A 25,711-nucleotide genomic window follows, 5' to 3' on the forward strand; every position below is an offset into this window, starting at 1 on the left:
CTTCACTCTGAAATACGTCACATTCCGTAAGTAAAATAGGTGTTAGCATTCCCATTCAGTTTCTCAGCTGGCGTATACAGCCATAGAAGTATGCAACCTGAGTACTGCCAACTTTGAATCATGAACACTCTTGAAAAATATTGAGCCAGTGACTTGAGCTGTAAATGCCATGTAACTACTCACTCTGTAGCCACTGGCAATGACATCCATTTACACTCTTTTACGGTAAAAAAAAATGCATCTACTCGTGCGTCGTGCTTCACACAAGTATCTTTTTTCGCCAGCCCAGCACACTGTTGGTGACGTGGCTTAGTGATAGCAAGTAAAATAGATTTTTCACTGTTTTACCAGACTCGCACATGTCAGTCGTCAATGATTTTAGTTTGTCTGTTTTATTTATTTATTTTTTTTGCAGTTTAAAATATAATTTGTATTTAAGGTTAAATGCATAGGGAGTTTTGATTCTGATGGTATAAGTTCATAAGCTTTGACAGGTGTCAGACATCTAGTGCTTCCAAATAATTTTCCACTTTCACATGCAGTAATTGTAATTGCACTTGTTATCTCACTCACATTTGCTTGCACGCTAGAGACCCGTTTTCACATTGTTGCATGATGTTTTTAAAAAAGCACCTTGAGCTGGCGGCGCAATTGCACAGATACTTTCCAGAAATGCTCGAAGTTGGCCGGCAATGAATTACCTACAATGATGCACAATTCCAGGCAGAGAATCAAATGCTATTCTTGCGTACCATGACATAATATAGGGGGAGTTTTTAAGTTATGCAGTTATATCATATCTAGCATACCCATTTCAATCGGTAAGCCATTTATGCAGTATGTACAAAACATACAAATATAGCATGTTTAATAAAGGGGAGTTGTTTTACAAAGATAATTGTGTTAAATATACATATTTTCAAAATACATTGTGTGAACGTTATCTATACGTTAGAGAGGGGGTGAAAGGATGTTGAATATTTGGAGGGGTACGTCACTGTTAAAAGTTTGGGAATCACTGCCTTAAGTATTTTCTTCCCTATAAACCTGTTAAGCCATTTATTTAAAGCTTTTTTATGTGCTAAAAAGAAGACAGATTTTTTTTTTTTTATTTGGTCTTCCAGGACCACTGTCTTAGAACATTAAAGCAATTGTTCTCTCAAAAATTTAAATTCTCTCATCATTTACACCTATCATATTGCTTCAGAAAACATGGATTAAACATCTGGAGTCATATGGATTACTTTTATACCTCCTTCACATCATTTTTAGACATTCAAAGTTCTGGTCACCATTCACTTTCATTGTATGGACTAATAGAGTTTAAATATTCTTCTAAAAATATGTATTTTTGCAGAAGAAAGAAAGGCATACACATCTGGGATGGCATGAAGGTGAGTAAATGACAGAATTTTAATTTTGTTTGATTTTGGGTGAACTATGCCTTTAAACAGTGAAAAGGCTTGTAAATAACAGTGTATTCCTCTTTGGATTATTGTACAGTGTCATTGTTTTGAGTACACAGACTTTATCACAAAGGAAATGCAAAAACATTTTCATCCTCACTGGACTGTCTAACAATGTTGCAATTTGAACTCTTTAATTTAAAGTATAATTCTGTTATAATAACTATGATTTATATTCTCTTTGTGTCATTACAGTATGGTCTTTATCCCCTGTGTCTATCACTGCCTCTCTCTATAAATCTGCAGCTGAGTCTGAACTCTCCCAGAGTGACAGATCTACCCACAGCAAAGTTAAGGAGATTCAATCCAAACCTCTCACAGCCAATCAGAGCTCACAGTGACTACATTTACATGGACACCAGAAGCAGGTTATTGCAAGAAAACAACATCCCTGTTGACATGCACTATACAGTATAAGCGGCGTACTCTTTACTCCCGTACACATGCGGCTCTGTTGGAAAGCAGCTTTCTCCACAGCAACATCATTTTCCATAACTTGTGTAAATCACAAACAAGTGATACAAGGATGACCTTGCAATTTTATTCTCTGTTGATTCTATTGATTATTTCCAGATATTCCAGAGATGTTACTGTTTGTTTCCTTAAGTTTCTAACATGACCTGCAGCAGAATTGCACTGCAATAGTAGGGTTTACCTCTTATGAAAAACTCCAGGATTCCCACAATGTCTGTGCGCATATGTGCAAATGTGAGGGAGTGTTGCTATTTTACAGTGGTGTATATAAATGGGTATAGTTTATAGTCTATCTGTTTTTCCCACTGTACTCCCAGAAATATTGAATTCTTTCAGCTGTGTTAAAATGTTGTTGGGTTCCATCCTATGACACTTGTTATCCAGTCTGTTCCATGCGCACTCTTCAAACACCCATCAAAACCACGTTTATGCATTTACAATGGCCACATTAAGCCATGTTCTCCGAGAGAAACCTAGGTGTGTTATTCTTCTTTCTCTTAATCCCTTAAATGGCGTAAGGAATTCAGCATTCTTGTTAGCAGGACGTTTCAGAATGCTGCTTTCTGCTAAAACCCTGGAATAAACTGTTTTCATAAGTGCATGTAAACATGGTCAATGATGGCTTGTCTGATCTTAGTTATGAGGTTGAACCTGATGGTCTGAGGGGGCAGGTTTAGTCAGGATAACTCTAGAAGCTGCAGTTGTATTCATGGCTTTATGAGTGTTGACAGGGAACTGCATAAGATACAACTAACAAAATAACATGGCAATATAAGAGAGAGAGAGTGCTGTGACTGCATTTTGATTGATAACAAGTTTTCAAGGTCTAAGACAATAACAGTAGGAGTGACAACGCACAAAAAGACTCTGCAGCATTGCTTCTTTATGCCTTTCTGCAACCTTCACAGTATTTGAAACAGAGCACTGGGGAATTTGATACACCCTCATACACTGCCATCGCTCAGCTACCTATTCCAAAAATAGCATCCATTTGGGCACAACAATGGCCCCTTATATCATATCATTACAGAGACAATGGGTCTGTTCCAAAACCTAGTGAGCAGCATTTTAAGACATCATGAGCACGCTCCTGATGCAAAGGCTTAAAAAATGAGGGATCTTAATTATGCTGCCTCCTAAGATATGTTCTTTTGGCCAAATTCTAAGGTATCATCATATGTATCCTTGCCCATGTAGGTGATCCCAGAATGCACCATGATGAGCATGGGCAAAAAAAGAAATCCAAGATGGCGGACGAAGCAAGAGAAACATAGATTATAAATATACTTGTAATCCATTCAATACTGAAAAGTATAGATAAATAACAGTTTAATATAAAGCAAAACTGACTATATATATAAATATATATATATATATATACTCACACACACACACACTTGCAATCAGAAATATTCAAACCCCCAAAGAAAGTAAAGATTTATGAATCTAAACTTTTCTGCAGAGCTAGATTTTGCTATATTAATCAGTTGAATGATATAGCAAATTAACAAAGAAAATTAATGATGTAATATTTTAGAGTAGTAGGATATTTTGTTAATGCTGCCATGTCACAATTATTCAACACCTATTTAATATGGCTGATTTTAAAACCTACTGCTAGTTTGTATGATCTAAAATTGGGTTAAAATATGTTTATCCATTGGGAACTCAAAAACAACCTTTAATTTGCTTCAGCTGTGATGTGTTTATATTAACATGACCAGGGATGCGTTCAAGGTCTGTTGCAACCATGGAGAAGACTAAGGATTTATCACAAAAGCTGAGAGGGAAGATAATTTCATTGCACCAAAAGGGCAATGGCATAAAAGATTTCCAAGGCCTTGAACATTCCTAGATATACCAATGGGAGCAATGTACGGCTACCAGGCAGGTTTGCTGCTGTGCAATACGTTTTGAACTTTCAAAACGTATTGCACAGCAGCAAACCTGCCTAGCTGTGGGAGAAGCCCAAAACTGCATCAGGAGTCCTTAGACATTTCATCAGGACCCTGTGTTACTGCAAAATCCTTACAGGATGACCTGATGAAGGTTGAGACAAATGTGTCAGTGGCAACCATAAGAAGATCACTTAACAACTTAAGTACTTCATGGCTGGAATCCATGACACACGCCACACTTGACCAAGAAGCAAAAGAAGGGTCAACTGGAATATGCCAGAAGGAATTAGGATAGGCCTGCAGAGTTCTGTTACAGTTATATGAAGTGACGAAACAAAACAGGAACTGTTTGGCCATACTGTATGGATCAGCGGTTTGTTTGGCGCAAAAAAGATGAGGCTTATGACCAGAAGAATACTATCCCCACAGTCAAGCATGGAGGTGGGTCAGTGATATGTGGGGCTGTTTTTCTATTGCAAGAACTGGCAATTTTGACCGTGTGACGGGCATCATGTATTCACAGAAATACCCCAAAAACAAAATTTGAGGAGGAATATTATGCCTTCTGTGGTGAACTTGAACCTTGGCGACTCTTCAGCAAGACAATGATCCCAAGCACACTTCCAAGTCTACCAAAGCTTGGTTAAAGAATCAGTCCTGGAATGTCCTGGAGTGGCCATCTCAGTTTCCAGATTTAAATCCCATAGACATTCTTTGGTGGGATTTAAAGAAAGCAGTTGCAGCACGGACGCCATCAAACCTCAATGAGCTGGAAGCTTTAGCACTAGAAAAATGGGCAAAGATTCCACGAGAGAATGTTATACCATGATCTGTTCGAATACTTCTAATTGGCTGGAATGCATTCGGTTCAAATCGTTGAATGCACAAGTAGTTCCGGTCAGTTTTAATCACTGTTCGATATTAATGCACTGCTTGTAACCATAGCAACATAGCATTACAGAGCAAGCAGAGTGAGCTGCAGCAACAGAAAACATTTTCTAACCACTTTCAACAGCATAGCTAATATAATGGAATTCAACTTGTTTTGCACGGAGGGTAAGAGAAGGAAATCAGAACCTATTAAATGCATCTTTCGCTGTCTGGAAAGACGATGCAAGATGATTTAAACTGTAATGTGTTGTGTATGTTATGAACCACTAGAGGCCCCCCGTGCTGACACATCTCTGACTCAAACGCTGAAGGGAAAGCACTGTTTGTTTACAAAATGCACGCAGCATTTTAAACTGAAGCACTGTAGTTCATGGACAAATTGCCATTTAATTAATCCGTCAATTGTGCAGCCTTGATGGATCTGCAGGTTTCAGAGTGTTTTGAATGGTTTTCCCTACTTATACTGTCACTGCCATGTTTGTAATGTCATTTTTTCCGCATTTATGTGAAAATGACAATTAATGAAAATTACATTTTCTCTGGTATGCCAACCAACCCCTCTACGTTCTGTGGATATTATTATTTTTGGATTGTGCACTTAAACTCGCACTACTTTTTCTCTGTCTGTTATTTTTTTTGTCAAAAGTTTCACTGCAAAAAATGTATGACAGCTGTAACTAATCAATTCTGGCAAGTGACCATGGTTTAAGTGGGATAATCAATGCCTAGATGTGCATTAAATGATTTTAAATGCACTTTGCGGAGGCAACCACTTCGCGTCCGGTGGGTTTTCACCTGCACATTCATGCAATTAAATTAATTTAATGCACACCTACAATAGCCATGGATTATCCCTAACTTAAGTCAGCAACACAGAAGCCGATTTTCCAAGGATTTTCAGGTGTGAGCTTCATTAACCGGTCGGCCAGGTGGAGGGAGGAGCAGGAGGTCATTAATAATTTGACCGTCAGGATCATGCTGAGTTACTGGTTCCAGCAATGGAAAAAACATATCAAAATTGTTCGAAAAAATAATTCTTTAATATCTCTATCATCTTAGATATATTATTTACGCTTGAATCCCTTTGATATTTTACCGCTGTTTGTGGACGTTTTAGACAGTCCTTTATTCTGGTCAAAGAGTTGAATTCTCCAATATCATCTCCATGTGAAACAGAAATTAGCCTTAAGCTCCAGTGTTTGAGATGTTCTGCATATTTACAAATTTGTATGCTGGATTTGTATAAAGTAGTTGGAATGAAAAGTCCTTGCCAGCGTTTCTCTGGCACTGATGTGTTGACAGTGTGTCATTTATCTTCTTTTATACAAGTGGCCACTGACCAGTTTCAGCTACAAAAAAGTGGGGGATCTTTAGACTGGCCCAGCCTTACAAAAATAAATCCTGCAAATGACCGATAGACTAATTTGCTGGTAAGCCCTGCCTTTCTCAGCACTATGAATGCTTTAGACCTCAACTGACTGTTTAATTCCCTAATAGCTTTCCTTCTATAATAAATCCTGCATGTTGGGACACACTGTAATTCAGCAGGCAGTGTTCCTGTAAGGACAAGGATCCAATGATTTAGGGATTATATGGGCAGATAGTGAGCAATCCCAGTTCAAAGACACACTTCACGAGACTTAACTTCCAGGAAACAATGACTATGTTTAGAATCGAATACAAGTGTACTACCTACTGAAAAAAGCACAATATATCCTCTACTGAATACTGCCTACTAGTTTGTTAGTTTTTTAAACAGTAGTTTGCTACATGTGACATGCTTACATCCAAGTTACAAATATAATTAATGTGCAAAATCAGAACATTGCAAACAGGGACTAAAAACAGTTCAGGGAATGAAAATGTAACCGTAAAAGGGAACAAAGTCTTTTTTAATTGTTCTGGAGTTTTATTTTTAAATGGATATAACTGGATATAACTGCTTAATTTTTTTTCAGATATTTTTTTCATGAAACCAAATGCCAAAGTGTAAATCAAAAACAGGTGCTCTGATCCTTAAGGAAATTGCTGCATCACAGATTTCTTCGTCTAATCACCCATTGTGGATGTCACATTCTATGTATAATTACTAGGAGTGGTGGTAGCGTAGTGGGCTAAAGCACTTAACTGTTAATCAGAAGGTCACTGGTTTGATCCCCACAGCCACCACCATTGTGTCCTTGAGTAAGGCACTTAACTCCAGGTTGCTCTGGGGGGATTGTCCCTGTAATAAGGGCTCTGTAAGCTGCTTTGGATAAAAGCATCTGCCAAATGCATAAATGTAAATGTACTACATATTGTAGCTAAACCAGATACCGTACAAGGAAAAGATTATTAGAGGTAAAAGTATTTCTCAGTTGTTTCCAAGTCTTCACTGAATTATTGTTAGATATGATGCTGTAATACAGATTTGATGATGCTGGGTTATGACTGAGAAGCAGATCTGTAATTAAAATGATAATTTATTATTAATTAACTGTATGCTTGTTATGATTTCTATGCTTTTAATTCACCGTGCAGGAAAAAAACCTCTTTTCGTTTATAAGAGGCAAATGGATTCTTTTTTAGGCTTGTTTCTCTTGTGAGATCTGGCAGCTTTGCAACTGATATTTCACACACCACTTGGCACAGAGCACTGTAAATTTCATTAACCGTTCTTTTTATTTTATAGTTACCATTTGGAAAGGACACTGTGGAATGCCCAAACCAGAATGAAAAAATACTGAACCTGCTCAGTATGAATTTAAATGAAAAACATTTCATTTTTAATCCCTGATTGCAAAAACAATTTGAGAATAAAGCAACGTTTCCATTCTATATGTCTAAGAGAACAAAATTGCCACTTCTAGGGAAATTGGTGCAAAATAGAAATGCCAGTTGAAGGTATTATAACTCTTGTATTAACTGTAATGAATTACTTGCGGTTTATAGCATACAGACAAAACGCTCTTTATGAACAACCGCTCTTTATCAAACTTTATGTTTGCTAGCGTTCAGTGGCAGATGCCTAATATCTGGAAGCGAAAGCGTGTCAGACAATTCAGTAGTTTGCAAGATAATGTAATATTGCAGTGAGGATAGCATAAACAGATGTGGCTTGCTGTCCCTGGTGGAGGGCTCAAGGCTCGAGACTTGACCTGAGCTTGAATGCAGACTGGATTAGTATTGATGGAATAGATAGGAGGAGATGGGGAGGTGGTGGGATGCCGGCTACATAGAGGTAAGCACCTGTTTATATACTCTTACTCTGGCTGTTTGATTAGTCGGATTAAATTAACTTGCTCCTCCTAAACTTATTAAAATAATAAAACACCATTTCAGGGAGGTAATATTAGACATAATTTGATGATAGGATTTGGCTTTTCAGAATAACCAGAGCAAAATTTAATAAACGCCTTTGCACCCTAAATAGCATCTGCCACACAGTGCAGCTATTTGCACCCAAATAGTTTGGTGGAAATATATACAACAAACTAATCAATAGGTGTCGCTGCAGTACTGTAGGGTGCAACGATGGTGTGTGAATGTGTACTGTTGTCCTAGCAACCACAGTTCGAATCTTCGTTTTGTCCCACTCTTTTGCCCATCCAATGTCCTTTTTCCACTCTTAATATTTCCTTAAATACTACTAAAAATAATAGATAAGAAATGTATATGAAATGTTGATTTCATCGCAGTGATTTGGTCATGGTGAATGTCGGGAGTGTAGAAAGGGTATGATCCAGAGGCGGAGTCTGTCGCACTCATTCCCGTGGCTTGTGTTTATATTACGTCGCTGTATTACTAATATTGTAGTAACCATGTTTTTTGGCAGAAACCATAGTTTTAATGCAATTAACCATTAGTAGCCTACAGTAATATTGTAGTTATTTAATAACCATGGCTAATTTTGTGATTCCTGTAAATGTACAAAAAAATACCATGATGAAACCAAACCATGGTTACTGTAGTAAAAGTTTAAGGTTAGGTTTAATGTAGTTTGTCTCTGGGACTCTAAATAAACACAATAAACACACTGCAGTGATACCCATGCATGTTAGTATTTAAATATGGGTGCAAATAATATCGAGCACTATTTGCACCAGGGTTGGGACACAAATAATGTCTGCCACTGTTTGCACTGGGGTGTAAATAGCATCTGCCTTTAAAAAATGCTTGTGAATTATGAATATCTGTATTGTATTTTGAGACAGTCACACAATGTTTTTTAATGGTCATCTACGCTATATACCTTAACAAATTCTATAGGAATTTATTCAATAAATGTGTTTCCATCTTATTTTATGTGCAATGTATCCACCTCAACCGAGTGTTTAAATTTGTTCTGCACATTTTAAAGACCTTTTCGCATATTGGTGTTTCTATCCAGCATTTTTATGTGATATTCCAAAATATATATTCCAGAATACAGGGATGGTAACCCAGCTGTCCACTCAACGGTCATCTTTGGAATATACCATTGTATGACCATTTTCCTTGGATACGGTACCATGGTATTAAAATGTTTGTTTATTTTGTTGGACATGGTGCCATGGTAATACCATGTTGTTGTTTGAACATGTGCTTCAAGTATTACCATGTTTTACCATGTTTTAGGACATGTACTGTACAATGGTAATGCATAATATACTTTGAAGTAACATGAAGTACCTTGTAAATACTATATGATGATGATTGTTATTTGAAACCACAGAATTTTTCAAAGTGCTATGGTATTACCATCTGATACCATTACTATACAGACTACACGAATTGTCCAAAGCTGCAGGACTGCCAAAGGAAGGTGAATACCAGGGCCCTTGGCTATTACAGTGTAAATGGACCACTATGGCCCCGGAACCCTGGCAAGTACAGTGTGAGCTCCTCACTAGTGACCCGTGACCTTTGGCCGAAACAGCACATGCTGACCACTGGAGTCCCCAGGCATTTCAGTGAAAACAGTATGTGCTAATCGCTAGGGCCTTGTGATATAGCCTTGTTAAGGCTAGGACCTTAAGGGGATCATCTGTAAATTAACCTTTGGTTAATTTACGATAACTTGGTCAGAAAAAGTCAATATGAAGCAAGAGGGAGGCTTTCATGTCCTAGGCTACATTTTCCAGCCATCTAATGTCAGCCAATCAAAAAGCAACTTTTATCATTTGTATTAATTTTTAAAACTATTCATTGTCGCTTAACATAGTTTAAGTGGTTTTTCACTATGTCTGGGGGGGTGGGGGACATGCAACCAGAGTCCGGTGGGACCATGATCCAATCCTTGTACCAATTACTTAAAACTTAACATTTAAAAGTAATATTCAATTGTACAGATTTTCTGTAAACACAACTGTTCTCCATTCACTCTCATACATATACTGAACTCTTTTTCATACCCCTAAAAGGACAACGTATCCCCTGAGATACAAACATGCAGTAGGTCCTTAAAATGTAAGTTGATTGTGATCCGACTTTTGAAGCTCCAAAACTCACAGACCGTCAGCATAAATGTCATCCATACAACTCCATCGGTTAAATTGATGTCTTCTAAAGCGGTACGATCACTTTTGGTGTGAAAAAGATCAATATTAAAGTACTTTGTAACTATAAACAATCTCTTCCGGTAAGCTTTATGAGAGCGCTGAGTTCACATGGTCTCTCGTGTGATGCATTTGAGTTGGTATGTTAAGGATATAATCTCACGTTCTTCTCACGAGAGAATTTTCATTTTTTGGGTGAATTAACCCTTTAAGTAATATACCTACCTATCTCAGTGTAAAATTAAAATAATGACATTGTTTTTGGTTTTTATTCATAAATTGTTGTACCTGTAGTTTTGCTCCAAATCAACCTCCTCTGCATAGGTGCACATCTGGCCTTCTTAAGAGGCAAGACGCATGGAAAGTGGACACCTGAACCTGTGCAACATTGTATAAAGCAGACGTACTGACCTCTGAGCACTGGTAGCAGTGAGCCATCCTTCTTGTTGTCACATTTGTTGCACTCACTGAAGTACAGCAGCAGGAAGACATCCATCAGCACCCACACCAGAGAGGTGGTCAGTACCACCTTACAATACACAAAGCGTCTCATGAGCGGCTGCCGTCAGGAACCACAGACAGACAGGAGACGGGGTTGGGGTTGATGGGACAGGACAAACGCCCAGACGTCATCCCACTGCATGAAGATAAATGGTAACACTTTATCTCAAGTAAGTACAGAGTACTAAATAATATACTTAATATGTGACTGAGTTATGGAGCAACAAATATTTACACATTGCAATTATCTATGTGCAATAGACAAGTATGATTACATATGTGTAACAGGTCTTCTTCCATACCTATTATGTAATGGGAAGATCACTAGTTTCAATCAACTCACTAGAACAAAGCTGAATACAACTAATGGCTTCATAATTACATTAGAATTCAGAGTTATTTTTAACCTTACTATTTTAAACATTATGTCACAAATGCTGTCTATTGAGCTGAACTTCTATTGAACCTGGAATATTACATTAAGAATGTAACATACACTGTAACTATCAGATATTTTTGGTACATTATCTGATACAACAAATAGAACAAAAGAAATCTATAACAAACACACTCATAAAACATAATCATTTACATAACTGAGTCAAAAGCATAGTGATTCAATGCAGAATTTGACATGGCCTTAATATTTTGCTACAAAAAGAAGATGAAAATGCTGTGCATGGATTTCTGTGAAGTGACTATGATACCTCTATAATTTTGTAAACCAGTTTTAGTTTTTTAAGCAGTTTATTGGTAAAACTTTACAATTACGGTTGTATAACATTAGATAGCATAAGTTAACAATGCACAATCATTTTATGGTACTTTTTTTTATCCTGTTATGCTAATTACAACATATTTTTTAGCACTAAAAATGGTGTACTTAACATATGTAAGTCAATGTATTATGAACAAACATGAACTAACAATAATTTTGTGTAAATGTAGAAATTTACATTAACCAAGATTAATAAAGGCTGTAAAAATATTGTTTATTTTTAGATTATGATACCAAATGCATTTAATAATGTTAATTAATAGATTGTTGTATTGTGCAACACAAACTGGTTTAATAAACTGAATTGTTAAATTGTTTCAAATGAAAACTCAAGTCTTTGACACGGACTCAAGATATATATATACAGTTGTCAGAAGTCAGAAGTTTACAAACACTTAGGTTGAAATCATTAAATCAAATTTTTTTACCACTCCACAGATTTCATATTAGCAAACTATAGTTTCGGCAAGTCGTTTAGGGCATCTACTTTGTGCATGACATGAGAAGGTATACAACAATTGTTTACAGACAGATTGTTTTGCTTTTAATTGACTATATCACAATTCACTAAGGGGGCTTTAACAATGGACACGTTTGCTGTGGTCCGATTCCGAGTGTGATTGTTCCCCCCGTAGCGTTGGTATGATTTCATGGTTACTCTCGTAACCTCAGTTCCCTGATGGATGGAATGAGACGTTGTGTTGATGTATTGACACTAGGGGTCGCTTTTGAGAGCCCCAAACACCTCCCATTCTTTGAGAAAAGGCCAGTGTGAATTGGCGGGGGGAATTTTCATGCCACTCTCCGGACATAAACGGACACATAAAAGGAGCTGGAATGCAACTCCATTCAGGTTTTGTGCTGAGGAGCAGAGACAAGGTCTGGCCATTTCTGCGGCTAGTACAGTGTTGTGGCAAGAGGGACACAATGTCTCGTTCCCTCCATCAGGGAATGGAGGTTACGACAGTAACCATGACATTCCCCTTCTGTCACTCACTCGACGTTGTGTCGCTGTAGTGACACTAGGGGTCCATATAGAAAAATGCCACAACAGCTGAACCGTGTTACATGAACTGCTGATGCTGGTGCAAGCAGCCTACTGCATGCGTAATAGAAGGTGCATCAGACTACATGTAACCTCCCCCAATGCCCCAAAAGATGTCATGTAGTTCACATCCCTGAGGGGGGGAAGCAACGTAACTAGCATGGGAGCAGGCCGAGCTAGCAGCAGCCTTTTCTCTCTTTGTTTTCTCTCCACAGAGTATAGATTCGGCTGGGGCCATCTAACGCTATCATATGCATCAGGGAAGGTGTTCTTTTCCTGTCCTATTCTTTCAGGGCAAAAGACTCCGTGGAGACCACATCCTGCCCAAAAGGAGAGGTCAACATGTGGCAATACAACACATGGGCTCAGTCACAGTGGAATGTCCCATCACGAAAGAGGGGGAAACTCTTCAAACACAGCAACCAGGGGCAGAGAGAGCTCTGCCCAAGGGAGATGCGGGTCCGCCGACAGGGAGACCATACCGCAGAATATACATCACAGGGGATACAGGAGTAATCGGCACCTGTGGAGAACCTATCCCAATGCAGGGCATATTAGACCCTGTAATGGGGCTGGCTGTGAACTCCTCCGCAGAGTTCGCGAAACATATGGCTAGGGAGGAAGGACATCCAGGGTCCACGACTTTGTGAACTCGACTGGGGGTAAAAGCGCAAGTATTCTCCTCAGGGGAGGGGAAGAGGCATGGCCTTAGGGGATTCAGCCTCTGGGCATCTCTGAAGAACCTAATGATCAGGTTGTGTTTCCCCTAGGGACTTACCATCCACTGCGTCATGGTGTGCGGCTATAGTGGCAATGTATACATTCAAGGTGGAGGGGGACAGCTGCCCCACCAGCCTCTCCTGCAGGAAGGAAACCACTGACCTAACTGTGCATCTCTGGGGGTCTTCGTCTCGGGAAGAAAACCAATCCAAGGGCCAGACGTGGAGGTTCCAGAGGTCTGGGCGCAGGTGCCAGATTGTGCCCCAGGAATCTGTCTGGGAGGTGCTGTCGCGAGGAGCGTGAGGTCTGAGAACCAAGTCTGGGTGAGCCAGTATGGGGCCACGAGGGTGACTTGTTCCTCATCCTCCCCAACTTTGCACAGGGTCTGTGCAAGAAGGCTCACTGGGGGGAATGTGAATTTGTGCAGCCCCCTGGGCCAGCGTGTCTGTCCCAAGGGGGGCTCCCGTCAGGGAATATCAGAGTGGGCAGTGGGAGGATTCCCGGGAAGTGAAACTGTGCTTTGCCGAATCGACTCAAAATCAGCTGGACCACCTGGGGGTGGAGTCTCCACTCTCCACTATGCATTGCCTGCCACGACAGTGTGTCCGATGAGGCGTTGAGGCTGCCTGGGATATGAATGGCCCGCAGCAACCTCAGCCACTGTTGACTCCAGAGGAAGAGATGGCGGGCAAGTTGCGACATGCGACGAGAGCAACTCTAGATGTGTCAACCCAGTCGCGCTCCTGACCGGGAACCAGCGGCTGCGTGCCCATTGCACACAGCACCCCAGCCTAGTTTGGAGGTATCTGTGGTGACCATGACACATATGGACACTTGCTGTAGGGGATCTCCTACCCGTAGAAACGTATTGTCTGACCAAGGGCTGAATAACTGCTGTCAGAGCGGTGTGATAGCTACGTGTGCCCAGCTCGGGACTCAAGTCTGAAACCAGTGCTGAAGCAGTCTCATATGCATCAACCCGAGCGGCGTGACTGCCGCTGAGGAACCCATATGCCCCAGGAGCCTCTGAAAGTGTGCTGTCCTCCGCCTCAATGACTTCAGGCAGCTCAGCACCAACTGCGCGTGCTCGCTTGTGAGGCATGCTATCATTGAGACCGAGTATAACTCCATGCCGAGAAAAGAGATGCTCTGAACCGGGGAGAGCTTGTTCTTTTCCCAGCTGACCCGAAGCCCTAGATGGCTGAGGTGCCTGAGCACCAAATCCCTGTGCATGCACAGAAACTCTCGAGAGTGTGCTAGAATCAGCCAGTCATTGAGGTAGTTGAGAATGCGGATGCCCACATCCCTTAAAGGGGCAAGAGCTGCCTCTGCATCTTTCGTGAAGATGTGAGGGGACAGGGAAAGGCCGAAGGGGAGGACCATGTACAGATACACCTGGCCGTCGAAAGCAAACCATAGGGAGGGTCTGTGTCGAGTTAGAACCAAGATGTGAATGTATGCTTTATACTATAGGTCTTTCTGATGGCCCCTCCAATACCTTGACTTTGTTGCCCTTAAGCCATTTTGCCACAACTTTGGAGGTATGCTTGGTGTCATTGTCCATTTGGAAGACCAATTTGTGACTGAGCTTTACCTTCCTGGCTGATGTCTTGAGATGTTGCTTTAATATATCCACATAATTTTCCTTCCTCATGATGTCATCTATTTTGTGAAGTGCTCCAGTCCCTCCTGCAGCAAAGCACCCCCACAACATGATGCTGCCACCCCCATGCTTCACGGTTGAGATGGTGTTCTTCGGGTCAAATAAAAAATAAATGGTGAAATATTGTCTTTAAAGAGTTTTATATTGAAGAATCGACTCAAGCCATATCCAGAGACCAGAATATCACGAGACTCTGGGTGGACTCTTTGCCAGTAAGCAACTACCTACTGTAGCAACCATGCACAACACTCCAGCACCACCTAGCAACTGCATAACAACACCCTGACAACCACTCACAACACGCCTTGCATAAATTATTATTGTTTTCTGTAAAAAATGTGAGTGGAACTTACAGATGCAAAAACCAGGACTTTTGTATCGGTAAGTTCCACTCACGTTTTCTTCAGAAAATGTAAACATTTAAATTGTAAATTAGATTGTAAATGTAGATGGGTAGTTGATGCATAACATGTCCATGGACATGTTTCAAAACAAGGTCAAGATTTTAGGTTACAACTTAAATTAGCTAATTTTATTGGCCCAGCATTGTGACAAATGAATTTAAAAAGTACAAATAATGCATCTCTGAATTAATATGAGGTCATACAAGCTGCATGTTAATAATGCATAAGGAAATAATTCTACAACAATTTGCTAAATTAAGTTTAAAATAGTTTTAGATTAAGTATAGCATATCACAACACATGTCCAATTTCTTTGAAATATCTATATAATTTTGGATTATATTACATTTTTAGTTGTCTTTTAAGGAAATATTGCTTTAAGTTAATCAACAGCATTTGTCACGTAACAGGGCTGCACAATATGTAGGAAAAATGCGATATGTGATAAGTTGTTGGATAATGCAATATTCAATATGTGATACAATATTCCTATGATGATGTCATCGGTGTGTGTGGACCATCGGAATCCCACAGCTCAAATAAACTGAAATTTACTTGAATAAATAAATATCTGTCTATCCTAGTGATCATAATCACCATTTTCTTTTGTTCCAAATTGCATGTAGACTGACTGCGTATATTATATACAATTTTACAATTAGCTATGCAGCAGACTTCATAAAATTCATATTAAATATTTTTTTTCTTTCTGTAAAAAGCATCTGAACATAAATTGAATTTCACCATATTGTGGAATATCCTGAAATAGTCTGTGTTGTGTAGTCTGAGAGGAACGATTCACGGAACAACACATTAATTGAGCCCCGGAGCACTCACGGGATTACATATGCACACCGGACTCACCAATGTGACAATCGTGCGCCCGGGTCTATTCTCTGCTTTCTGTGTCGCCTTGAACATTACATTTTAAACCTATTAAAATCCCTGGTATCGCAAGCCCTTGCTATATGCATATACATTTGCAATATTTAGATAAATTTGATGTATAGTGCAGCCCTATAGCATAATATTGATTACCACCAAAAAAAAAAAAAAAACATTTTTAATACCTCTCCAGTTTATATAAAAAATAGCTAAATGCATGGTTACAGTAAGGGGCTTACAATGGAAGTAAATGTGGCCATTTAACATTAAAAAAAAATACACATTGTTTCATATCCATTATTACTTGGTTGCCATAACTTACAACATAAGTAATTTTATCACTAGCCCCTTCACTAAAAATGTAGGAGCCTTACTATAAATGCAGTTGTCTGAATAAATGAAGGACGAGTTGAAATAAATTTTTAGTGGTAATCAATATTGTTCCACAAATGCTGTCGTTTGAGCTTAACTTGTTTTGAACCGGAATATTCCTTTAAATATTCCATTAAACAGACGACTGCTGTGGACTGACCTCATCCTCGACTCTTCACACTGTGGCGTTTGGTTTCCTCAAAGCTGTTATCATTAGTGTCCTGAAACTCTAAACCTGACAAGAGTGTTGATTGAGTCTTAATTAAGAGGCTTTTCACTAAATATGGAGTCTCTGCAGCGTCTGAGTCACAGCTTTGTTGCTAATGAGAACATATTAATTTGCAGCCAAGATTGGTTGACATGTTTGCAAAGAGTTTATTAGTAACAAATAGACACAACTATTTTGGCTATATTGAAATGATCTAGAGTCAGTTTTTGTCTATGTTACAGAATGAAAGTATGTTGACATAACGGAGCACAATACAGCGCAAGCATGCCCCTATGTCAGCCATCTTACTTCCGTCTATATATTTTTCCCATTGATTTTTTAACATAGGGATGTTTTTAAAGTCCTTCATAAAAAAGTTTTAAGCCATGAACCAAACCAACAAGCTCAAGGTGTAACACAAAGTTACACTGATTTGAATCAAAAACGTATTTAAAAATCGCACAAAAAGACAAAGGTAGAAGTCTGTGTAATAAGGGAATGAACTACGATCCCATGAAGCATTGCGTACAATATAATCAAATTATCAATTATGAAAAAATATAAAACTATTGATTTAAAGTTGTTAATTAAAAGATCAGGAACAAAATATTCTGATATTTACAAGAGAGTGTAGGGAGAGCGACTCGATTGCATCATTCACAGTGCATTATGGGTGTGCAGTTCTTTTGGCACGCTTTGTTCACTGTGATTCTCTGATTGTTTAATTTTTCTCTTCACAATCATGGGAAATGGAAGCGCAGCGTAGTTCTAGCGGGAAGACTAGCAGCTGTACATCATCACATCATTAGCTGGGTAATTCCTAGCCAATTGCATGTAAGCCATTGCTTTATAAGTCTGCTCACAATCTATCACATTGCTGTTTCAGTGTGCTAACACAGGCAACCTCCACCACCCCACCACCACCAGTTGAGCTCTGTCCCGCACAGGGGTATATAAAGATATCTTTTCTGTGAAAAGTGACTAATTAACATAAAAAGAGTTAGTAATGTGATTATTTTTTTTATTAAGTAATCAGGTAACCATTCTGGAGAAGTAATTAGTTATTGATTGCAGATTACTTTTTAAGTAACTTGCCCATTTTAACTTGCTTAAATTGAGTTTATATTCATATTTCTTACTTCACAATGTTAAGAAAAAGAGAAAGTTGTGATATTCATTAAGCCTGGGTATTGATAAAGATTTTGTTATTCGATTCGAACATGATTGGCAGGATCGCGATAAATCGCAAAATCGATATTTTTACCCAGCACAAACATACTTGCATGTGAAAACTTGTCAAGCTTCCTATCTTTCGTCAACTATTTAGTATGCATTTGCATTTAGTATGTCCACTCCAACAATGCTATCTCCTATCCTAAAAATCACTGTTGTTCATTATATTCATATAATAGGTCTTTATATTTAACAATCTGAACAAAAAATATGTATTCATTTTACAAGCTCAAAACTGGACGCTTAGATGAAAAACGCCAAGAAAATAATCTGCAATCTTAACATAAACCGTCTTAAGCCTGCTCTTTGATTTACTGTAGATGCGCGTTCTAGCTGGTTGCATTGTAAATGTATCTGTACTTACTGTATGAAGATTGAATGACACCTTGACCTCCTGATGATTAATCAACGTGTTGCGACCGTTATAAATTCAACACAATTTCACGTGCATATCCTGGTACCACAATAACCACGAAAGACATCACTCCAGTCATACAAAACCAAAATAAATCTTCAGGTGTCCTTCATAGCAGTGTCTCTGTGAGAAATGAAGTGAGCATGCATTTTGCTCACTGCATCACCGGCCAGATTTCATTGCAGGATGCTGAGGCTAAAGCTGTATGTCCTGTGCCAGGTCTCATGTTATCCTTCCATCTGAATGATCATATTCTTTTCATTCAATATTACCCGCTGGCTGAGCTCAGATGTGGTTTCACATGATGGCAGTAACGTAATAATCCTCTGTTCATTCAGTTTCGGGCACAGGATTGAGAATTACTGGAGATAAGAGGCGTGTCCATCTCAAGACAAAGCAGTGCGCAAGTGCGCCGCGGACGCCTGGTACAAATAGGCTGTCAATGACAACTCTCTCATTAAAGTGCGAGTTTATATATCACAACTGCGAGTTTATATATCACAAAGCGAGTATATATAACGTAATTGCGTGTTATTAACTCGCAATTACGACTTCGTTTTTGCATTTGCAGTGGCATTTCTCATCATTGTGTCGCATTTTCTTGATGCAACAATCTTACAAATATGTCATGAGCACAATTAAGTTAAATATAACTATACTATACGGGAATAAAACATTTGATTTATTACAGTCAACGTTTGTACAGAATAAAGCCAGCAAACGCTCAGATGCACTTCCATTGCCCGTCATGCGTAAGGAACCGTCTAAAAATTCCACCCACTGCACTAAAGTATTGGGAAAATATGACATCAGTCTATCCACTGGCAGCCTACTACAACCTTCAAAGCCTTAATATTTATTTTCAATTCTTTTTAATACAAAAATTCTATATAATAGTCATAAGTCAGTTGATTGACTGCTTGGACACTGGCGATATTTTAGTGCTGTGGGTGGAATTTTTAGACGGTCCCTTCCATGTGACTGGCGATGAAATCGCATCTGAGCGTTTGCTGGCTTCACTAAAGTGCACAGAACGGGGAGCAGCAGGGGCGCAAGATCCTGCCCCTTTCGTTCACAAATCTAAAGGTAATATAATAATTAAATTAAAATGGTTAAATTAAACAAAATGTAAATTTCTTCATAAACTCAGAATAACAGTAATAATGTGTTATTATGAGATTTATTTTTAAATTGCGGGGTATTAAAGAAAATTAAGCGGAGATGCCTTTAAGAGCCCCCCATTACAGCAGATCGTGGGCAGATTCCAATCGCAAGTGATCTTCCCTATGCTCTACTCATTACGAAGTGCAGAGCCCTTGAAGTGGGTATACTCTGAAGGAAACATGGCTGTATCCTACTGTATCCTTCGCTAAAAGTCTTGTGGAAGGGCCCTCTGAGAAAAGATGCATTTTCAAACTTTCGTTTTGAACAAGCTTTTGAGTGGAATACCTTTCCACGGGAGTGCCCTTCAATGAAGCAAAAAATGCAGTTTTCAATTTGCCCAAGAACATCGTAGTGCCGTCACCTCAGACGAGTAACAGGTCAGATGAAAAGTACACTCCATGTGTTGTGTTGAAGTTTTATAGAGTCTTGACATAAACTGAACGAGCTGTCAGGTTCAGCCAAAGACAGTTTTTTTTTTTTTTTTTTAAACAAATAAGTCATTAGACTAATCGCATTCTGAAACATACATTTGGCTACCACAGTACCGCAGCTCTCTATACACATATTATGCAGTCTCCATAGGGCACCAACTCCCAAAGGGGGCACCATCATACCCTAGGGAGGCACCGGAAACTCCACCGGCTGCCCTTACTCGCATGTTATACGTTATTCAAGGACCCTTCAGCAATTGCGGAACACAGTCGATCTCCTCGAGTCCTCGCGCTTGCACTTTCTCATCATGCCTTCACACCGTGCACGGCATTACCAGGGTAATGCCATGGTACTGAATATTTGATCATGTTCATACTTCATGATACTGTCATGGAACTCCAAGGCAGGGGTGGACTGGAAAGAGAAATTGGCACTGGATTTTACAAAGAAACCGGGTCAAAATTTGTTGAGCAGGGTGGGGGTTGTCGCTGTCCTTTTAGGCATATCGCAGCCGCCTTCGGGATATCGCAGTGCCATTTTGCGGCCCACTTCAGCCAGTCTTGTTCAGCATAACACGGTGGCCAGTTTCAGCTTATTGCCGGCTGTCTGGCCCCGATTTGCTGCCGGCCCACCGGGAAACGTCTCGGTCCTCCCTATGGCCAGTCCACCCCTGCTCCAAGATACTATAAAAAAATACCATGGTTTTACTATGACACATGTCATAAACATGGGGTTATCACATACATGTATGAAAATAAATAAATAAACAAATGTATTGCCATGGTGCTTTTGGTGATTAAAAATAACAGAATAGGCTACTACTTGTGATCAAGGAAAAAAGGGAAAAAATGATGTACAGTATATATTGTATATACAAGAAAATGTTTAAATACTCAAAAAGCAAAGAAATTAGTGAAGTATATATAATTACTACTCATTTAGAAAAAAATAAATATCTGTGCCGTTTTTACCCTTCCATCCCTGTCCCTGCTAATGTAAATGATCACATTTAGTTTAAGACAAAATACTTTATGTTCAAGCTGATTAAATCAAAAGTTTTTCATTACCTGTCCAATAAGTGAAAGGGTAGTATAAAGGGTAGAACTCCCCCCTGTTGCAGGGGCTAAAGCCCTGAATAAAAATCAAATCAAATTTTAATTAAACTTGTTTTTCTTAAGTGAGTAGATTATTTATGAAGAATGTTGAAAGTGAGATCACATTGACTGATCCAATTCCAATGGAGAATCATTTGTTTATAAAGTACCTGAGATGTTATTAAATGCCAAATTTGATTCAAATAAACAGGAAATGGTGCTTCCTTATCTGAAGTGTTTATTTTGAATAAGCATTATGTTATTGTGATACTCAAAAAGCACATAGCTTTTTCAAAAGTATTTGCATAAATTGATTAATATTGCCCTATCACTATTGCCCCATACTGTATCTACACAATACCATTCAAATCCCCCTAATGCCTTTTTCTTCAGGTGTGGGGTAATTCAGTGTTCAGTTATAGCAGACATTGTGGTTTTTTTTCAATCATGTAATACTTTGATTGTTGATCCATGAAAAATAATAAAAATTGCAACTGATTTCATCATGTTTTCACAACTTTCTAATCTGAGGACATTGTAAAATGCAATATTTTTTTTTATTTTAAAAAATGTTTAAAATAACATTGCCTTGACAAATAAGTGGTCGTTTTGGCAGCCCAGAGTAAAATCCTAAATGTGCCACAGTGACATCTGCTGTATGTTATACGTAGAGACAAACAAAAAGTCAAGCACTCGAACACATTGCAATAACACAAATAACAAACAGCAGTTTGAAGAGAGATGTGGGCCTAGTTATTTATTGTTTGTTGGTATGTGTAAGCAAGGTTGGGGAATTATGCATGGATTAAAACGTGCTTATTGTAATCAAATTTTCCAAAGCTATGTCCAGTTGTGAAGTCCACCAATAAGGTTACAGCGGACAACATTACAGCTAGCGGCCTCTATAGCGATAAAAATGCGAGATGTATTGTGGATGTGTTTTATGTTCATTTCTCAGAGAACTGAAAGTGTTCCCAAACTTTTGGTAACTTTGCACCCCTTTTCAGATATACTCACACATGCTTAAATCCCCCAGCGGATTCTCGAGTTGTTGTTTTTTTTTGTTTGTTTGTTTTTATTCAATGTCGTTAAAGGATTCATTCGCCCAAAAAAAAATTATTCTCTCATTATTTATTCACCCTCATGCCACCCCAGATGTGTATGAATTTCTTTCTTCTACTGAACACATATTAATATTTTTAGATAAATATTTCAACACTTTAGTTCCATACAATGAAAGTGAATGTGACCAGACCTTTAAAGCTCCAAAAAGCACATAAAGTCATCATAAAAGTAAATATGACTACAGTATTTAAATCAGTGTCTTGAACCAGATCATATTTAAGTCCTTTTTTACTATAAATCTGCACTTTCACTTTCAGAATGTGAATGTAAACATGAAAGTTGATATTTAAAGAAGAAAAAAAAGGACTTCACTCTTTATCTGTTTCTAACCCACACCTATCACTTGCATTGTGTGGACCTAAAGAGCTGAAATATTCTTCTAGAAATCTTTATTTTTGTTCAGCCTAAGAAAGAAAGTCATACACATCTGGGATGGCATGAGTGTGAGTAAATGATGAGAGAACTTGAATTTGTTGGTGAACTATCCCTTTAAAGAAACAAGAAATATCATAATTGAAACACTAGATGGAAGTATTACCCAGTGTTTAGTCACTTGTGGATTTTATGCTCAAGAAAGTTAGAATGTTATCTTACAAGAGCAGACGGTGAGACGGGGCTAGTTGTCACTCTTTTTCCTAAGTAATTATTTCTCAAGATATGATTATATTTGAAAGCCGATTTCTGTTTAGACGCATACCTAATAGTCATCCTACAAAAAATAACATATACATGTACAAATGCCATTCACACAAAACAATGACTTGAATGCACATGTTCTATGATGGACATGTTTTCAACTTTGTGAAGGAGTCTTAACCCTTTGACCATCAAATCCAAGTCATTGGAGCAAGAACATAAAACAGAGAAGACCTCTTTAGATCCTCAAGAAAACTGGGTGAATTTTATTATTTTGTGCGTGTGTGTGTGTGTGTGTGTGTGTGTGTGTGTGTGTGTGTGTGTGTGTGTGTGTGTGTGTGCGCGCGCACAAAATAATAAAAATAAAACCAGTTCTTATAAAACTTCACCCAGTTTTCTTATATATATGCACACACACAATGGAGGCCAAAAGTTTGGAATAATGTACAGATTTAGCTGTTTCGGAAGGAAATTGGTACTTTAATTCACCAAAGTGGCATTCAACTGATCACAAATTATAGTCAGATCGATATAGTCGATCCATAAGAGAAAAATCTATACATTATGCAAAACTTTTGGCTGCCAGTGTGTGTGTGTGAAAGAGTGTATATATATATTTTTTTTCAAATCAGTATTTTGCCATTTTGTATGTTTTTTTTTTTTATTTAATTTAATTTTTTTAGGTTTAATAAGCGGAAGACGCAGTGTTTTGCTGTAGGTGGCGCTACAAGGCATGACTATAACACTGGAGGAACATCAGTCGCCTCCCATCGCGCAAATGTTTTTACCCGAGCAGGTGTGATGTTGAGCAGAAGTGCTCAGTGAGTGTAGTTACAGAAGGCAGCATCAGTGCAGGAGCGCTTTTTGGGACACCAGTGCACCAAAGTCGCCGAACTGGATGGGTGCGCCTGACTTTCCACGCACAATTTTCGACAAAACATCACGTGTTCAGACTTTCACATCCGAACTCCCTGAACACATTAACTCACTCGAGGATTTTCTCTGCGCCGTGTCTTTTGGAAAGTGAACATGAATTCTACATTCAACCAAACTGACGGTGGATTCTTCTCCAACCGGACTGAGGAGATCCTGTTGTGCTGTAACTTCTCATCGGTGGTGACGGATAACGGCTTTATGGCGGCCGCTCCGGACGAGAGAAGTCTCTTCATCATGAGAATAGTTCAGATCGCGGTGATGTGCGTCCTCTCCCTCACCGTGGTCTTCGGGATCTTTTTCCTGGGCTGTAACTTGCTTATCAAGTCAGAGGGTATGATAAACTTTTTGGTAACGGACCGGAGACCCTCCAAAGAGGTAGAGGCGGTCATCGTGGGCGCGTACTAGAAATGATGAGGATTATCTACTGCGAGAAAAGAGGTGTGACCGGTCAAGTTTATGCACCACCCGATGGACATATTTGATGGCCTCTTTTCAAAACGAACACAGTGTTATTTGTCTTGGTCTGAATTTATATGGAAATAAACTGAACGCCCTGTCTCCTTATTGCGCACACGCATTTTCACCTTCTTAATTTATGGATGAACCACCCAAATCACCTATGAACATACATGCGTGAAGTCTTTCATTTGTCATTGATAATATTTATGAGCAAACTCAGAGGAGATTGTTTTGTAATGGTTATGGATCTCTCATCTGTAAAACACACGTGAGCACTGCACAGACTAATTATTTGTTGTTTGGTACGATTAAGCTGTCATGTTTAATACAATAAATTCATATTTCGAATGAAACTCTCTCTTCTCTCATACTGTCAATATGTCATTTAACCTTTACCTTTCTTTACAGGAATGCTGTGTGTCATGAACAGTGTAGCCTACAAACTAAAAATGTGCTTCGTATAGGAACATGTATGTTTTAGTCAAAATATGATTTCAATAACCCTGACTAGGTTACATTAATGAACATAAATTGTAAGGGTTAGACCAGGTATAGGCTACATAGATATTTAAGGTAACAGCTTCCGTTTTTGACTTTTTAAAATGATGTTAAATCTGACATAAATTAAATATGATGAAAGTAAAATTTTTGAAATTTTATTCTATACTGAAGTTTTTTCTGAGGAAAATGTGATGCCCCACATACTGTTGGGTAAAGGGAACGCTCCATTAAGCCTATATGTAGTTTTTTATTATTTGTTTTGTAAGGATTTTTATAATTATTATATTGTAAATATATTATTAAACAAAAATAATATTTAATCAACAATAGGCTACCCATGATTTCAACCATGAGAACAGTCATTATTAATTGTTCCACAATCATTAACAGAAAAGTGCTCGAATTTTCGTTGCCAATGTTCCTTCCGAACGAGTTTTTGAATTGGATCAAATTGATTGGGATGGCGCTATTCACACCGGGTATGCCAAATCGCCCGGTGACTATCCAAAGGTTTTATTTTATTTCATTTTACAGAGGACAATCCGTTTTTCTTTCTTTTTTTTTATCGGACTGCAAGAAAACTGACTGACCAATGAGATATGAGCTTTTTGTTATTTTATTTTTTTCTAGTCTGCTGCTGCACAATCCAGTGCTCTGGTGCATGGCTGGTAAACTGACAAACACTCTATGTGCTGATGCTGATTTATACAACCCCGAAAATTAAAACTAAATTGTCGGAGTTCATGAACCCTTTGTACTACAAACATATTTGGTCTGTTTTTGTAAGTCTGCTTAAAATATTTTCATGCATTATAGCCTACATGATTGTTTATAAAGATACCAGTGTGTATTCCTGTGCAAATATGCAGTAAATAATTAATATAGAAGCTTAAAC

General features: G+C 38.5%; 2 protein-coding genes across 3 annotated transcripts in view; one reads left to right on the plus strand and one right to left on the minus strand.

The window, feature by feature from the left end:
• Positions 1-18,764, minus strand: part of galnt13 (UDP-N-acetyl-alpha-D-galactosamine:polypeptide N-acetylgalactosaminyltransferase 13) — a 98,578-nt gene extending 79,814 nt beyond the window's left edge. For both annotated transcript variants that reach the window (XM_052147838.1, XM_052147839.1), the window contains exons 1-2: positions 18,419-18,764; positions 10,657-10,882 (exon numbers count right to left, since the gene is read on the minus strand). In XM_052147838.1, coding sequence (XP_052003798.1) covers positions 10,657-10,798 — 142 coding nt within the window. In that variant the 5' untranslated portion in view covers positions 10,799-10,882; positions 18,419-18,764. The remainder of the gene's footprint in view (positions 1-10,656; positions 10,883-18,418) is intronic.
• A 4,954-nt stretch (positions 18,765-23,718) lies between these two features.
• On the plus strand, positions 23,719-24,658 carry rprma (reprimo, TP53 dependent G2 arrest mediator candidate a). The gene has a single exon (XM_052149032.1). It carries the CDS (start codon positions 23,950-23,952, stop codon positions 24,259-24,261), a length of 312 nt encoding a protein of 103 aa, XP_052004992.1. The 5' UTR covers positions 23,719-23,949; the 3' UTR covers positions 24,262-24,658.
• The last annotated feature ends 1,053 nt before the right edge of the window (positions 24,659-25,711 follow it).

This window comes from Xyrauchen texanus, chromosome 18 (assembly GCF_025860055.1).
Source record: "Xyrauchen texanus isolate HMW12.3.18 chromosome 18, RBS_HiC_50CHRs, whole genome shotgun sequence".
Classification (NCBI taxonomy): Eukaryota; Metazoa; Chordata; class Actinopteri; order Cypriniformes; family Catostomidae; genus Xyrauchen; species Xyrauchen texanus.

Excerpts from the sequence above, each read along its gene's own strand:
- rprma (XM_052149032.1), top strand. The coding sequence starts at position 23,950 with ATGAATTCTACATTCAACCAAACTGACGGTGGATTCTTCTCCAACCGG.